The 16,373-nt window shown below is 35.7% G+C and overlaps 4 protein-coding genes across 6 annotated transcripts in view; 2 read left to right on the top strand and 2 right to left on the bottom strand.

The window, feature by feature from the left end:
• LOC109838198 (cationic amino acid transporter 5-like) overlaps window positions 1-346 on the top strand; it is a 1,733-nt gene extending 1,387 nt beyond the window's left edge. The window contains 1 exon segment of the mRNA XM_020406658.1: window positions 2-346. Within this exon segment, the coding sequence (XP_020262247.1) occupies window positions 2-215 (214 nt within the window). The 3' untranslated portion in view covers window positions 216-346.
• Window positions 870-8,645, bottom strand: LOC109828799. The gene is made up of 8 exons (XM_020395743.1): window positions 8,401-8,645; window positions 7,905-8,013; window positions 2,828-2,912; window positions 2,654-2,732; window positions 2,454-2,567; window positions 2,247-2,359; window positions 1,384-1,491; window positions 870-1,265 (listed from the first exon to the last, which is right to left on the bottom strand). The coding sequence occupies exons 1-8, from the start codon at window positions 8,501-8,503 to the stop codon at window positions 1,143-1,145; spliced, it is 834 nt and encodes a 277-aa protein (XP_020251332.1). The 5' UTR covers window positions 8,504-8,645; the 3' UTR covers window positions 870-1,142.
• LOC109828798 (palmitoyl-monogalactosyldiacylglycerol delta-7 desaturase, chloroplastic) lies at window positions 8,890-11,477 on the top strand. 3 transcript variants are annotated; one of them, XM_020395741.1, is made up of 5 exons: window positions 8,890-9,605; window positions 9,946-9,995; window positions 10,467-10,557; window positions 10,645-10,751; window positions 10,835-11,477. In XM_020395741.1, the coding sequence occupies exons 1-5, from the start codon at window positions 8,982-8,984 to the stop codon at window positions 11,034-11,036; spliced, it is 1,074 nt and encodes a 357-aa protein (XP_020251330.1). In that variant the 5' UTR covers window positions 8,890-8,981; the 3' UTR covers window positions 11,037-11,477. The 3 variants fall into 3 exon arrangements, with proteins under 3 accessions (XP_020251330.1, XP_020251329.1, XP_020251331.1); XM_020395740.1 differs by lacking the exons at window positions 10,467-10,557; window positions 10,645-10,751 and adding exons at window positions 10,174-10,280; window positions 10,364-10,443 and having other exon boundaries at window positions 9,946-10,086; window positions 10,915-11,477; XM_020395742.1 differs by lacking the exons at window positions 10,467-10,557; window positions 10,645-10,751 and adding an exon at window positions 10,174-10,280 and having other exon boundaries at window positions 9,946-10,086.
• On the bottom strand, window positions 12,020-14,682 carry LOC109843507 (glucan endo-1,3-beta-glucosidase 14-like). Its single transcript, XM_020412446.1, has 3 exons — window positions 14,525-14,682; window positions 12,981-14,020; window positions 12,020-12,403 (listed from the first exon to the last, which is right to left on the bottom strand). The coding sequence occupies exons 1-3, from the start codon at window positions 14,592-14,594 to the stop codon at window positions 12,323-12,325; spliced, it is 1,191 nt and encodes a 396-aa protein (XP_020268035.1). The 5' UTR covers window positions 14,595-14,682; the 3' UTR covers window positions 12,020-12,322.

The raw sequence follows: 16,373 nt of genomic DNA, 5'->3' as shown, positions 1-16,373 counted from the left end.
TGCCGTCGCTGTCAATCGCAACGAACTTGTTCCTTATGGGGTCGCTTGGGTATCAAGCTTATGTAAGGTTTGCAATATGCACCGTGTTTATGCTGGTGTATTATGTGTTTGTTGGAGTTCATGCTACCTATGATATGATTCAGCAACGTAAAGAAGAGAAGGTGGATGGTGTGAATTTGGAAGATGGAAATAAAGAGCGGAGTTTTAGAGGTTAGAATGAAGATAGGCAGTTATTTATTCTAGAGATAAATTGTTCTATGTTTTAGGGTTTAGAAATTGTTGGGCAAAGAAGTGAAATGTGCGTGGATTTATATATGCTTAGTTAATAATAATGTCAAATTGATCATAGCTCATTCTCTGTAATTTTTTATCAGCGAGAGCACTGATCTACTATTATCCAACATACATTGCAACAACTTGTTCAGTTTGATCAATAGAAGTGTTGTGTTCATAATGTTCAATTCAATAACCCTGAGACTTCATAACTTTCAGAATTTACAAACACTATTTGATTCAACTGAATGCACATAAAAATGATGATCATAGATCTTAGTATTAATTACATACTTGTCGAACGTTTCAGAGTTCCAGAAAGCGAAGAGTCATCAGCTTGAAGTGTATACAAATGACAAGTAGGTTCAGATAACACGAATCAGCTTTGAAAATCATTGCAGACAAATAAAGAGAAAAAGCTGGAAGAAACAGAGATTACTAGAGAAAATTGTATGATTTCAAGAACTCGATAGAGGCCATTCTGTACACTGAAGTTATCAATTTAAATGAGAAAAGTAATTATTAGTTCAATAGCTAACTTAGTTTCCATGTCCCAGCTATTTCAGTTTCTTTCCATTTCTCAGAAAATTCAGGTATTGCATGACACAAAATCTTCAATATTATTTCTTTTATCTGTTTAGAAATGCGATCACAGTCTCGTATCTTATCAAGGGAACTCATCGAAGAAGCAAAGCATAATTTGCACGTCACCTGGTAATATATCTATATACAACACAAAGGGAGAATCCTCCAATCCTACTCAAATTATCTGTGGTAGCGCATCTGCACAAGTAATATCTTGTTTAGTATGGAACTTTTGAATTTCACTACCAACTTTTAGCTGGAAAACCTGCACAGTATCTCTCTTTTTATTCCTCCTCCGAGTCTGATTCCAATGGGCAAGAGCCATCATCAACATTGGCGAAGGGATCATAATTTGGTGAATCTGGATCCATGCATCCGGGCACAAGGTCCAACTTGCAGCGATCACCCTGTATCAGCATAATCAGCAAAAGGTCAGTATGCATTGCTATCAGCTGCAATCTTCTCTTGTTTTATTCAAGTCCTTTCACAAAAAGAATGTGGAAAATGAAGACAAGAACTACTGACCCCTTCATAATACAAATTTTCAATTTCACAGCTTTCAATGACCACATAAGAGTCTGGAAAGATTGCTTCAGCGCAAGCACCTTCTTTGCTCAATTCGTCTGCCAAACCCTACACGGTGAGTTCAACACTTACATGTAAATTCTCTTCTGTATAGTGAAATTTATTGAATTATAAAGGAAAAATCAACATATATAAGTCCAATAGCATAGAGTCATAGCTGAGAAAATATCACATAATGATACTGATCAAGGCGAGAATTATACCCAGTAAGCTCACACACATGCATGAGCACAAACATAAAATTAGAAAAGAGAAAAAAGAAATCTGATCAGCTGTCGTATTATGCAAAGATCAGTAAACGTTCTAATATTGTGAAGTTAAAATTATTTTATAAGAAATGTTAGTAATCTTATTTGAAAACCTTAAGGAGGCATGAGTATGAATCACAGCAGTACTAACACACAGAAGGAAAATCCTGTTACTAAATTCTGGAAAAAGTAAGATCCATCACTGAACTTTGCTTACAACAAAGAACAATGCCATCCATTTTTTAATATGTAGAGAAACTATCAGGTGGATCGAGCAATCACTCAGAAACCCAGCTTCTGTTGCATCTGAAGGTACAGTAAGATGTTAATTTTTCTGAATGAGACAGCTAAAGTTTTCCTTTTTCCAAATTAGGATTGCCCACATTTGTTATAATCATAACGAAGAGAATAAAATAAGTGTAGTTCAGTTAAAATAAAAAAAAAATTGCACATTGACGGCTAAATTATGTGACTTTATTTTCTCTTCTAATGACAAAAATTCTCTCATACTAAATATTATGAGTTGCTAAAGATAAGAGCAGAGTTATGATTCACCTCATTGAAGAAGCTAGTTGGTTTGTTCCTCCATGCCTTCGGAATTTGAAATTGCAGTTTATACGGACCATCCCAGACAACTCCATTTGTGAACGAAAATATTAGGTTGACAGCTACAAAAATTTGAGACCAACAAAATTAATCAGGCCAAAGTATTATCAGTCTCTAAAAAGAAAATTCATGAAACATGCACAAAATAATAGAAACCATGTTTAGGAGCTCGTATTTTAATCGAATAAATTGGAAGATCAGCTTCTCCTCGATCTTTCTTCCTCATAACCCTCGGTTCACCACCACACATAATAGGTTGATTAAACCCTCCTATATACAAAAAAATGTGGAATAAAGTGTAAAAGTTGAAAAAAGTAATATTATGTGTGAAGATTAGAATTGTTCAGATGGATTACCGTTGAATGCAACTCCGTACTCATCATTTGGGGTTAATTTCGTTGCAGCAGGATTGTAAAAGAGAGTTAGATCTTCTCCCTGTCACGATAACAGTAAAGTTAAACCAAAAGGAACCATATGAGGTATAGTGATAAGTGTGAAATCGCTTCAATAAGTGTTGATCAGTGACATACAGAAGTTGGAGGGAGACCGTTCATAGTTTTCCAGTACACAGGAGATCTTCCTAGTTCGAATTCAGCCCAAGTAGGTAAAGAACATCTAGTATAATTTAGCAATTTGATATGTCAGAACCAAAAACAAAGAAAAAGTAAACAAAGAAAAAGTTTGTCTTTTCTAAAGAAACTATATAGAGCTGTAAAATAACCACCAAATCTTACATACTTATTCATGTGGGTGTTAGTCTGGCTTCTTTGGAGAAAGATCATGAGCAAAGTGTTGGAAATTTATCAAATAAATAAAGATTATAGCATGAATTTAAACCCGGAAATTAAATAAATAATACATCAAAGATAGATAATATAAATTAGAGAAACAGGCCTGACGGGAGCAGTCGTGTAAACACTGCCCTAGAAGATTGAGGACCCGCCTATCGCCCTGGCGCAGATGATCCCTTCTCCCCTAGCGGTAAAAACCCCCGGAAACGGCCCGGCCTCTGCACTCGGGCGAGAGTGCAGAGCTTCAGCTCAGATGAAGAAGTTGCCCATAAAGTAAAACTAAAGTATAGATGAAAATGATATGTAGAGGAGAAAAGAAAACAAGATAAGATTTCCACATTTTTCTTCATCTTTCTTGAGCTCAACATATATTGTTTATATAGGGGTTGAAAAGAGCCGTTACAAAATCCCTCAATAAATTTCGTAACGTTCGTCATAATGTATAGTCATTATGCCCATTTTAATTACAAATTAAAACACATTAAAACATATTTTAATTGCATATTTTAATTACAAAAATTTATTAGAATTCATTAAGGCAAAATTGCCTTTTCTTTAAAAATATCCAACAGTCCCCCCCAAAAGGCAATATTGACTGAAAACTTAAAAATCAATAAATAAATTAATAAATCATAAAAATAGGTTGGGCAACCTATCGTATCGTGAATTCGGGAAAGATAGCTTTCGACTTTGAACCTTTCCTTAGTGAGTTCATCGCCACCTGAGGGACATAATGGACTAAGCCTTGAATTAGGCCCCTTGAATCAGGTATTGATAAAAACACACACAATACGCTTCATCTATTGAGCAAAGCGGGTTGAGCGTTAAAGGCCATGCTCACAAAAAACCGACTCATGAGAGTTTCTAGGGGTTAGCCCAGCCCCCCCTAACCGCGGCCATCACGGTTCCTCTCACGTAGGTAAGTCCTCAAAGGGTACTACAGCTGTTTATTTAATACCCCCCACAATACACGCGTTGGACTTATTAAGAGTAAAACTCAGCCTAGCCAGCTGTATCATAAGAGCATCGTCATCATAGAGAAGGGGTAGTAGCAAATGCTACATAATGATATATAAATATATCTAGGTCGATGCTCCACACGAGAGTCACTTGTCCAGCTTGTTTCTACCACATTGAACCGACATTGGGACTACATCTCCAAATAAGGGTTGGGTTGCCGCTGTCAGTGACCTCATCTATGGGCTTAACCCCATCTCCCTCGATGAATCCAGGATCACACTCCTGGATAATCCCTTAGTCAAAGGGTCATCAAGATTCTTTTCACAGACTTTACAAAGTCTAGAATCATAACTTTGCCTAGCAGGCGTTGTATTTATTTATTAAGTTCTTATTTTGTAATCAGTCCATCATATTGTTTGAAATTGACATTAGGTCATGATCTATGATCATAAAAGATCATAGTCTATGTCTGAAGAGATTGACCTTAATATCTGAACATTTCAAACTAATGCGGAACTAAAAATTCTGCAGTTATGCATATGCACATACATGAATGAAATTAATAATAGATACATGCAGAGCATAATAGGATTTCGTATCTTAAAAAAATATTTTCGTATCTTAAAATGTATTTCATACTTCATAATTCAAATGCATAAAATTTTTAAAATTCTTCTATTATAAGAGGTTACAAATTGGTTGCCTACAAAGGAGACCGTCCAAATTTAAATCGGTTGCCTACAAATGAGACCTTCCAAATTTAAATTGGTTGTCTACAAAGGAGACCTTCCAAATTTATGTTGCCATTTTCTAGTACCACCTCTTATACAAATAATAATAATAATAATATTTGTACATACGTGCTTTAAATTTTACAAGTGCATTCTTGCATAAAACCTTATAATTAATCATGTAACAAATGCAAGTTATCTAAAAAGACATATGAACATTTATTACAATATTCATCAAAGTGCAATAAAAGTGATGAACTTTACATTTGAAGATTTGAAATATAATCCACCATATAAAATAGAATTTTAAAAATGCACCTCTTTGATTTGGTTCGCTCATATATTGATCATTTATCATTAGGCAATATATGATGCAAGAAGCGTAATTAAATAAATGCATATGAATTTTCACATAATTCCGGTCCTCTTATTCCAAACCAAAAACTCCTAAAGTGAAAAGATTAAAGTTTTACCCGGGTAGTTAGCCAGGTAAGGATAGTAATAGAGGTTAATCAAAGATCAATTAAGTACCTTGTTCCTTGCAGAGCGCATTACGTAACCCTTAAACCTTGCCTTAGACACCAACTAATCCAAGAAAACTTGAATCGGTTCACTCAATGAGTTTTTGTTCCTTAACAGTATATAGAAACTTTAAATTATTTCCTGCAATCATTTAAATTGCCTAGCAATTATACTGCAAACATATGTTGGATAAAACCAAGGAGGGGTTTACCTATTGATGTTCGAACCTCATGATTTTCATGTCTTGAGAGTAAAAACTCATCTGCTGCAGACAACTGCCACAGAAGTTGCTGAACAAATTTGCATTCACTTTTACCACCTTCTGTACTAAGCTTATTAGATGCATAAATACACTAATGTATGAAATTATTAATAGAAGGCATCATATTATTGATAGCTTAAAGAAATAAAAGTATTAAACCATGAACAAATCCAGATATTTCAAAGCATCTATTTTGTTTTCTTTATTTTTGTCAAAACCATGCTATGAAATTTTCAAGAATAAAAATGTGCATTGCTACAAATTTATAGCATGTTTCAAATGCGTGCATATTAACTAGCACAAGGGGATAAGAGTAGGTTTTAGATGATTCTAACAAATATAAACTAGGCTTTTAGAAACCAATAAAGGTTCTTTGATATTCGTAACTTGCAATCTGATACTTGCTCTAACTTTAGAAGTTTTTTCAGCATTATGAACCAAAATTGTTTAAATGAACAGTAACATTTTTTAATAAAATGAACAGTACCGTTTTTAATAAATGAACATTAAAAGTTTTTATTTTTTGGAATGAACAGTAACAGTTACATTTTTTTTCCAATTTTATAACATCAAATCAATAATACTAATAGATAAACAAATATATAATTAAAGCAATTATATTTTCTTTGTGTTAACAACAACTATAAAATTTCCTCTGTTTTTTTTTTAAAAACAGTAACAAAAACTATTTATTTATTTTTTTTAACAAAAAGTTAATTAATAGATAAGCAATTTAGTAGGAAATTTCTTTTTGTTTTTTTTTTAATTCGGATGAACAGTAACCATCACGAATGAACAGTAACTTTAAAATAATTTCAGATTTAAATCAAAGCTATAAACTTCTCAATCTTCTAGATTGTTGGAAATTTATCAAATAAATAAAGATTATAGCATGAATTTAAACCCGGAAATTAAATAAATAATACATCAAAGATAGATAATATAAATTAGAGAAACAGGCCTGACGGGAGCAGTCGTGTAAACACTGCCCTAGAAGATTGAGGACCCGCCTATCGCCCTGGCGCAGATGATCCCTTCTCCCCTAGCGGTAAAAACCCCCGGAAACGGCCCGGCCTCTGCACTCGGGCGAGAGTGCAGAGCTTCAGCTCAGATGAAGAAGTTGCCCATAAAGTAAAACTAAAGTATAGATGAAAATGATATGTAGAGGAGAAAAGAAAACAAGATAAGATTTCCACATTTTTCTTCATCTTTCTTGAGCTCAACATATGTTGTTTATATAGGGGTTGAAAAGAGCCGTTACAAAATCCCTCAATAAATTTCGTAACGTTCGTCATAATGTATAGTCATTATGCCCATTTTAATTACAAATTAAAACACATTAAAACATATTTTAATTGCATATTTTAATTACAAAAATTTATTAGAATTCATTAAGGCAAAATTGCCTTTTCTTTAAAAATATCCAACACAAAGAATAAGGGGTCTTGGCGTCCTATGCAGAATTCTAATACCTTGTCTTTGTAGATAATAAAGAGGGACAGGGTACTGGTATTATCTACGAACCATGAGTTCATTGATCCATCATAAAAAGACCTTTGTGTCCGCGTCATGAACAATGCCATTGATCCAGCATACAGTTTGCTGCCATCTTTCGACTAGAAACAACATTGCAATTTGGTGTAAGGCATTGGTAGAAGATCATGTTTTGTGGAACATAACAGGTTTTAGCTTATGTACAAGGCTTAATTTTACTTGGAGTTCGTGGACTACGTGTATTTCATAATTGTTTGTGACCCTCGCAAATTCTGGGGTATGACCTTATTATTGAAATGCATAGGAATCGAAGCTGGGAAGTCTGCTCAAAGCATTTATCACAAGATGGGGAAAAAAAGAATCAACTACCCTCTTAGTGGTATCTGACTTCTGGTATATGCTAACTTTGATAAAATAAGAATGACCATCTTTATCTTTACACTATGTAGTGTTTAGGTACTAATTTGAGTATCCATCCAGTGCTTAAAAGGACATTTTCTCTAGAAATGAAAGCACTTCTTAATGTTCTATGAATTTGCAGCCAGTGTATGACAATTATTTGTTTGACGAGGTTACGTCTAAACTATTGTTCCTGAGATAACTTCACTAGATGCGTCGATAGTAATTCTCAAATTCAAGAAGTACCAAAAGAATTAGATAGTCATTCATCATGTTTCTTTTCTCAAATCTCTAGTTTGAGTTAAGAGTAGTGGCTCCTACTGATATCTAAAAACCGACGAATGATTGTATTGCACCAAGGAAGTTTTGATCTAAATAAGTCGCATAACTGAACAAGAATAAGAATAAACAAATTGAAAAGATTTTACTTTGTTATAACAACGCTTACTCTCTAGTTTCCTCCACAGGAGGCACCGCCACTGTACTAGCTTGAGAAACTGTCCTGAAGTACCTTCGCTTTGGACGATATCGCAAGTAAGACCTGCTGATATTAATACCTGCCAAAGTAAAGAAACCTGTTAATCCATTTATAAGAAATAGGACATACAAATCAAAATTTCCCCAGCTTGACAAGAACTAGAAAACAGAGATGGCTCAAGCTTATGATTTCTAGGTAGACAAAACTCCAGAATCATTTTGCTGCTTGCGAACCAGAGTGATGTATATTATCTTCTGTATTAAATCGGAAAGAGGAAAACAAATATTTCGGTTTTTTAGAGCTAGAGCAATAAGTCTGTGATGCATGGAGTGTCTTAAGTATGGCAATCGAAGAATTGAATGCTTAGAATTTATATTTTCTTCTTTTGTATGATAAATCATTTTTTCCGTTTATTCCAAAGTGTGTGTGTGTATATATATATATATTGAATATTGCAGGTTTTTACCGGATTGGATGATTCCACAAGCTGGGGACACACAGCAAACGACTAGATCATTGGGCCGAGAGCTCAGTGGGGGCGATACAAGGAAGGCGGAAGTTGAAGCCATGAGCAAGGATTACACCTGAATTCTCCTCAAAATTGGAAAATCTCCCAGTCTCTCCAAGTTTTTATCAAGACTTTACACACACACACACAATGAAAATATCTGGCAGAGAACAGAAGTAGACAATGAGCAAGCCAAAGATCTTTTCACTCCTACATCCTATTTTCTTTTTTCTTCCTAGATAAAAAGACAAAAAAGGAGAAAAAAAATTATAGAAAAATTTTATGGTCAGGAGAGTATCAACTTGGATTCGCCTTATCCAGGTTTGGCCAAAGCAATTGAAGATTTTTGGACTAAGAAGCTGCTAACTTTTAGCCCTCTGATTCTCACAACAAAGTGTGATTCATCTCTGATATTCTCTCAGTGGCCCCACGACATTGATAGAGTGGTCAGAAGAGCATCACTACGGATACCCCTTATCTATATACCTTCATATATATAACAAGTACACAAGATAACTACAAAAAATCAAGAATCGAGCATGGCTCTCATTGCAACACTCAATTTCAACCTAAACCCTGCACCTCCAAAGCAACTCCTCCATCCTCACCATCGTCTAATTCCGATTTCATTGCATTTAATTTTTGGCGCCCAACATCAAAAAGATTACCCTTCTCTCAATGCCGTAGCCAGAAGAGCAGAAGTTCGCTGCTGCTCATTGTCTGAGACTGCAACGACAATTCTGTGGTCAGATGTTCAGGTCAAGAAGCAGCACAAGAGAATCACAAAATGGAGCTTGCAAGACTTAACAGCAGCCGGGCTCGTCCTGGCAATGCATGTGATCTGCCTGTTCGCGCCGTGGACATTCAGCTGGCGAGCTCTGTGGACTGCAGTATCGCTCTACGCCATTACTGGACTCTTCGGCATCACACTATCATACCACAGAAATCTAAGCCATAAGAGTTTCAAGTTGCCAAAATGGCTAGAATACATGTTTGCTTACTTCGGTGCGCAAGCACTGCAGGGCACCCCAATGGATTGGGTCAGCACACATAGATACCACCACCAGTACTGCGACACTGACCGGGACCCACACAGCCCCGTCGACGGTTTCTGGTTTAGTCACATGAATTGGTTCTTTGACGCTGATTCTCTCGTTCAAAGGGTAAGCAATTTACAATTGTTTTTCAAATAATTTAATGAAAAAGGGTTAATTGGGGATAGACCTCCCGTACTCTGGCCAAATTGAACTTACTACCTTGTAGCTCTATTGTTGCAGGTTGACCGCCTGAGTGAATTTTTTTTGACCCTTTTCAGGGGTCTATCTGCGGCAATATATTTTCACTCTAGGGGGTGCAACAATTGGACTCTTTCATGCAATCTATCTATAACAATAGAACTACAGGGATATTAAGTTCAAATTTACCAATAGTACAAGGGGGTCTATCTGTGATGAACCCAAAAAAAGATTATTGTTTATATTGTTCATATTGTGTCTTCTATAGTGTGGGGGAACCGATAATGTTGGAGATTTAGCAAAGCAGCCATTCTATAGATTCCTTCAGCGTACTTACGTCGCACACCCGATAGCATTGGCTATCTTGCTCTATGCAGTAGGAGGCTTCCCTTATCTTGTTTGGGGCATGGTAAGTAATAGAGAAGAAAATCAATTGCTTATTGCTCGATATTATTAATTTTAGATTCATGAATGAAGTTGTTATTTGCGGATTCAGGGTGTGAGGATTGTGTGGGTATACCACATTACATGGCTAGTCAACTCGGCATGCCATGTTTGGGGCTACCAGTCATGGAACACTAATGATTTGTCGAGGAACAACTGGTATTTTTCTGATGAAACTTGACGGCGAAGGAATTTTTATGTGCATAAACGTGTATTGATCAATTTGACTTTGTGCAAAATAGGTGGGTGGCTTTATTGGCATTTGGAGAGGGGTGGCATAACAACCATCATGCATTTGAGTACTCAGCCCGCCACGGCTTAGATAGCAAAGCAGCCATTCTATAGATTCCTTCAGCGTACTTACGTCGCACACCCGATAGCATTGGCTATCTTGCTCTATGCAGTAGGAGGCTTCCCTTATCTTGTTTGGGGCATGGTAAGTAATAGAGAAGAAAATCAATTGCTTATTGCTCGATATTATTAATTTTAGATTCATGAATGAAGTTGTTATTTGCGGATTCAGGGTGTGAGGATTGTGTGGGTATACCACATTACATGGCTAGTCAACTCGGCATGCCATGTTTGGGGCTACCAGTCATGGAACACTAATGATTTGTCGAGGAACAACTGGTATTTTTCTGATGAAACTTGACGGCGAAGGAATTTTTATGTGCATAAACGTGTATTGATCAATTTGACTTTGTGCAAAATAGGTGGGTGGCTTTATTGGCATTTGGAGAGGGGTGGCATAACAACCATCATGCATTTGAGTACTCAGCCCGCCACGGCTTAGAGTGGTGGGAAGTGGATATGACTTGGTATGTTGTGAAACTGCTCGAAACGCTTGGCTTAGCTACCGATGTGAGGTTGCCTTCGAAAGCTAGCACGCAGAGGATGTCCTTTAATGGCCAATGAGAACAATGCAAAAGATCCAGTTGAGTACAATTTCAAGGCAAGAGTTTTATTGGGGCTAATGAGGCCTAAAAGATGAATAAAAAGTACAATTACAAGGCAAGAAAGATATTACAGAATGTTAAAATTATAGAGAGGGTTGATAACAGAACAAGGTAAAAGGAAGAGGGGAAAACCACCATCCGATGAGTGATGAAGTTTTGCGTTACCGTGCTTGGAAGAAAAAATTTCTGGTTTCTTTGATGCCAGACTAACCAGATGATGGTTATAGCGGCTGCAATTTTGGCAAGAGTAGTCAAAAACGGGTACTTTAAGATTCTAGAGCATTAACCATCTCTATGCGATATCCTGTGTTGTAGCTTATTCAATGATTATTCCTGTTCAATTTTTTTGCCTGTGTTGTAGCTTATTCAATGATTCTTCCTGTTCAATTTTTTTGCCTTACTTATTCTTGATGAAACAAATATTTTAATGAGATAATGTGGTTGTGGTCATCATTCGTTTTCAACTCTTTGAGGATGCTTCCATTGAAATTCAGAGAGAAACATAGGAGTCTAACCTTACTCTTTATCTAAATAATAATAATAATGATATCAAGATATATACACATATTGAGGTACTCGATGGAAGAAGGATATGTGCATCATATGTTGAGTATGAAACTATAACTTTCAACCCTCACCACAACTCCGAAGTTGTGTTGTAGTGGCAATGTCCTTTGACACGTTATCAGAGCGACTCATGTTCAATTTCGACCAACCGAGAATTTTAAGCGCATTTAAAAAAACTTTACATGTGTCAGACCAGGTTTTGGCCCATAAATTTTATGAGTGTAAAACTATAACCCTCTACCCTCACCATACATTCGGAGTTTTGGTGTAGTGGCAGAATCATATAGTTTTATACTCTGACAGAATATAACTTACAAATGATAAAGCATAATAATGTCAATATATGCTAGTGGGACCCTTCTAGAATCTAATTTCTGAAATGAATTGGTCATATGATTTCTGGTATATACATTGTTTTACATATGTACAGTTACAATTTAGCTCAAACAGGAAATGTAAAATCTTGTGTTTGTGAGTATCTGAAATTACTGGAATGCACTGCTGAAAACTAAAATGATCAGCATGTTCCAGTCATGAATAACCCCGAGTACAATGAATCAACAATAAGCACCACTAAAGATTTAATCTACGGAGACATGATGCTATTGACTTCCAACTTGTCTTTATTTGAGGGGGAACGAGAAATTCAGACAGCCGGAGTTCCCAACTTTAGTCGAGTTATATGAACACGAGGAGGAGGACAGATGAACAAGCAACAAGAGCTGCAGTGTATGAATGCCAACCTCGACTTTGAATGCCCTGCAATTATAACCCCAAAGCCATAAGAGTCAGCTAAAAGGCTAATCTGTACGTATTGAAACAGACATAACTTCTTGAGGTAAAACATATCACGGTGACGAAAGTGGATAAATTACTGTTAAACTCAGAGGTCTTCTGCTAAAATTAACATCTAAGATCGAACCCTGAAACCAGTATGTCGCAAGGGTTTCAGGGTTTGGTTGTTTCTCTGATTGCAACTTTTTATGATATTAGGTTTCAAGAAGTTCCAGATACTGTTAAACCCATCCTGAGACAACAATTCAAGGCTTTCATAAGTTTTACCGGATTGCAGATAATAACATCTTCTGAATGAACAGTTGCTTCTACTAGCTTGTAGAAGTAAAATATGAAACATATTCTCAAGGGAAAGTTAAGGATTGGCGAATTAAGTGTAGGTGTATACACTCTAGGAATGCAAGAATCCAAACATGTACTAGATCTTTTTAAGTTCTAGGGAAAATGAGTTCTTGTCCTCCAAAACATCTTTTCTGATAAATTTTGTGTCTACATAGGCAAGATTTAGTCCCTAAGCAAGAAAAGGAAGATTTCAGCATACCTTGAGAGACAAGTAAGATGAACTTGAACCTGAAGACTTCAAACCTGTAAACCCAATATTATAAGCAATACTGCCATCAGCTTTAAACAATCCAAAATGCCTCTCCGACGTCGGCCCAGGCTTCAAATCCTCGTTAAACAATGCAAACACGTAGGCCCTCACAGGAATCTTCGGTCTCAATGGTGTTCCTTTCTTCTTTAAAAGCCTCTTTCTCAGATTAAAATTATACGTCCTCGCGTTCTGAACTGTGGCCCCCGCTTCACCTTCGTCCCCGCTTGAAGCCCAACCCGTCTCCGAAACCCTAACTTCCATTTTATCATATCCAGCGGCATCTAACGCTGCATAAGCAGCGTCGATCTGAGCATCAAACATATTGTCATAGTGTAGATTGGTCTTCTCATCATAAATACCAGGGTTCGGCTTAAAAAGCGCGTAATTGATATCAATGTGCTCAGGATCAGATTTATAAGCTAGGAAAGGATATGCATTGATATAGAAAGGCGTGCCTATCTGTGAAAAGAAATCAAGAATAGGCTTCATGAACACAAAAACATCCTCTTTGAACGTGCACGAAGACGGAGGGTAAGAATTAGCGAAAACAGCCTCAGAATGAGGCGTTGAGACCTCAATACTGTTCGCCAATCCGAGCCTGTCTAAAGAATTGTACACGCTCTTTATCGCTCCGAATAGAGCTTCAGATAACCCTGGATCGGCTCCTCCTAAGATTTCATTTCCTACAGCAATTCCTCGTACTTTTGTTTCAGGCAGGAATGGCTGCACATTGCTTTTGATCCATTGCATGGCTTGATCCTCATTGGCGCTCATGTCTTTTAACAGTTCGTTAGGGACCATCACGATGAGCTCAAGTCCTGATCCTTTGAATGCTTCGAGGACTTTTTGGTCTGCATCGAAAATCTTGACGTTCTTGATCTTGGCTGCTTTTAGGAGGGTCACGACGGCTTCAGGTGAGGGGATGTTGTCGGCAATCCTTCCGTAGTTTACGCCATAAGTTCCAGTGAACGCTTCGACTCCCAAAAGTCCTGCATAGGAGTTAAAAACGGGTCGAGTGTAAGCTACAGAAATTTTATGCAAATTTGACATAAAAAAGAAATGCCAGGCAATTTTCATGGAAATGGGCTTGAAACAAAACTAATGAACATGGAAGTATTTCTTCCCCATTTCCTTGAAGAGAACAGGTTTCAGGATGGTTCTTTTTTCTTTATTGTTCTACGTATAAAACGTTACATAGAAAAGAAGTAGAACAATAAACATCACAATCTGTAAAGATAGAAGACATAAAAGGTTACCTCAAAAGTGGGGCAAAAATGCAAAACTTACAACCAATAAGCCACCTAAAAGTTTATCTTGATATATATAGTTTCTTCCAGAACATAATCAACGTATGTCAACATGGGCTCATAAGACATCTCATAATCCTAATTATGATCACCAAGCATAATCTTATTAAAGCTAAGGGACATATCTAATTATTAAGAGCAACGCAAGAAACCGAACAAACTTCATGGCATACTAAAAGCTCATACCGTTGAAAAAAGCGAAGAGGAGGAGGAGGAGGCTGAGCCGGAACTCGAATAAGCTGTGCATGCTTGTCATTTTTGGAAGGAGTTCGCAATGGGAAGAATAATAATAATGACAATATTAGAAGAGTAAAAGGAAGAAGGAAGAAGATGATACCAAGTTTAGAGAGGGAGGGGTTGGGCTTGCTTCATCAGTGGGCCTGAAGCAAGCCCAAGATTCCTTCCCCCTCCCTCCCTCTGCAAATACCGACTGCAGGCACAGCTCCAAGGTACAGAACCCTCTAGAGCCCTCTCTAGCAAGAAATCATCCATGTACTTGTCTCTGTAGAGAACGAAAACGGGAGGAATTAATTCTTCTGAGAAGGACTAAGAATATTAGAGAAAGAAAGAAAGCAGGGCTTAATTGTGAATATATACTTGTCCCTGTGCATAAGGCTGTCCATTCGAGTCCAAGGCCCGGGCCCGGCCCGGTGCCCGGCCTGGACAGCCGGAACCTGTCCTGTACCCAACCCTGCCGGGCAGGCCCAAAACAACGGGACTAAACCCGGCTCCCAGGCCTAACACGGCGCCTATTGATAACCGGCTCGGCCAGTAATATATATTATTTAATATATAGCTATAAGACTATATATTATGATATATATATTAATATATATTATTATATATTAATATGAAAGGAGAAGGAGAGAGAGAAAATCCATATAAATTACTATGCGAGGTAAATTATCCTACACTGCAATTAGCGATTAAGCATTACTATAGGCCCCAACACGATTGACTTTATAAGAAAGGAGCTTCACATTGATATACACTTGCTCGAGGAAATTCCTACGCTGCTAAAAGCCATCTCCCTTTTTCTCATAAATATTAGTTAAAATAATAATATTATATAATAGGTCAATATACTAATAATATATAATGATATTATATATATATATATATAATAGGTGTGTGTGTGTGTACGCGCAACATAGCATCTCTGCTCTCTTAGGCATGGTATATAATACATAAGATATAACAATTAAAAGGGATAAAATATTAGTTATGAGTATATGTTTATTGTTATTAATAGATTAACAGTTATATAAAGTATAGTTAGATAAGTGCAGTAAGTTAATAATTAAGATTATTAGCTCTATGTATATAAAAGAGTTATCATATAGTAAGTTGTATAACTGTACTTAAAAAAGTATTGTACAGTATGTCAAATAACATATATAATATATAATAGCATATTCTAAATAAGTAATGATATAACTTATGTGAATTCTCTCTCTCTCAATTCACTACACTTATGAAGTACGGTACAATATATTTAGCATAATAATATATATATGTATATATATTATATATATTATATATAGTATATATATTATATATATAGTATTATATTATATTATATAATATATATATTATATATATATATATATATATTATATATATATATATATATATATATATATATATATATATATATATAAAAATTTATAAGTATATACTAATATATACTTATATAAATATAATAAGAATAATCTAATTTTTAGCAATTTTTTACCATAAAAAAATGAAAATGACCTGGATGGCCCGGTCATTTTCATAAGTAGAGATTTTTAGTTAATTGTTAAATTATGGTTTTTCATATGTAGAGATTTTTAGTTAATTGTTAAATTATGGTTTTCATATGATTAACTGATTATTAATAAATAAGTTATTTTTATCATTTTAATTTTTATGATTTTTGTATTTGTAAATTATATAATTACAAGTGATTAATAATATGATTGTTTTTATCAAAGTTTTGTTTAATTTTTTGCTATGTATTCTTGAAAATAAAAAATAAAAAAAATTAAAAAAT

Source organism: Asparagus officinalis, chromosome 1 (genome assembly GCF_001876935.1).
Source record: "Asparagus officinalis chromosome 1, Aspof.V1, whole genome shotgun sequence".
NCBI classification, from domain to species: domain Eukaryota; kingdom Viridiplantae; phylum Streptophyta; class Magnoliopsida; order Asparagales; family Asparagaceae; genus Asparagus; species Asparagus officinalis.
This window is presented reverse-complemented; position numbering and strand designations above follow the sequence as displayed.

Excerpts from the sequence above, each read along its gene's own strand:
- LOC109828799 (XM_020395743.1), bottom strand. The coding sequence starts at position 8,503 with ATGGCTTCAACTTCCGCCTTCCTTGTATCGCCCCCACTGAGCTCTCGG. Across the intron at positions 2,913-7,904 it reads CCTGTGGAGGAAACTAGAGA|ATGTTCTTTACCTACTTGGG; the intron begins GTAAGCGTTGTT and ends AAATTATACTAG. Across the intron at positions 2,568-2,653 it reads GTACGGAGTTGCATTCAACG|GAGGGTTTAATCAACCTATT; the intron begins GTAATCCATCTG and ends TTTTGTATATAG.
- LOC109828798 (XM_020395741.1), top strand. The coding sequence starts at position 8,982 with ATGGCTCTCATTGCAACACTCAATTTCAACCTAAACCCTGCACCTCCA. Across the intron at positions 9,996-10,466 it reads GCAAAGCAGCCATTCTATAG|ATTCCTTCAGCGTACTTACG; the intron begins ATTCCTTCAGCG and ends GCCATTCTATAG. Across the intron at positions 10,752-10,834 it reads GATTTGTCGAGGAACAACTG|GTGGGTGGCTTTATTGGCAT; the intron begins GTATTTTTCTGA and ends TGTGCAAAATAG.
- LOC109843507 (XM_020412446.1), bottom strand. The coding sequence starts at position 14,594 with ATGACAAGCATGCACAGCTTATTCGAGTTCCGGCTCAGCCTCCTCCTC. Across the intron at positions 14,021-14,524 it reads CCTCTTCGCTTTTTTCAACG|GACTTTTGGGAGTCGAAGCG; the intron begins GTATGAGCTTTT and ends ACTCCTATGCAG. Across the intron at positions 12,404-12,980 it reads CATCTTACTTGTCTCTCAAG|GGCATTCAAAGTCGAGGTTG; the intron begins GTATGCTGAAAT and ends TTATAATTGCAG.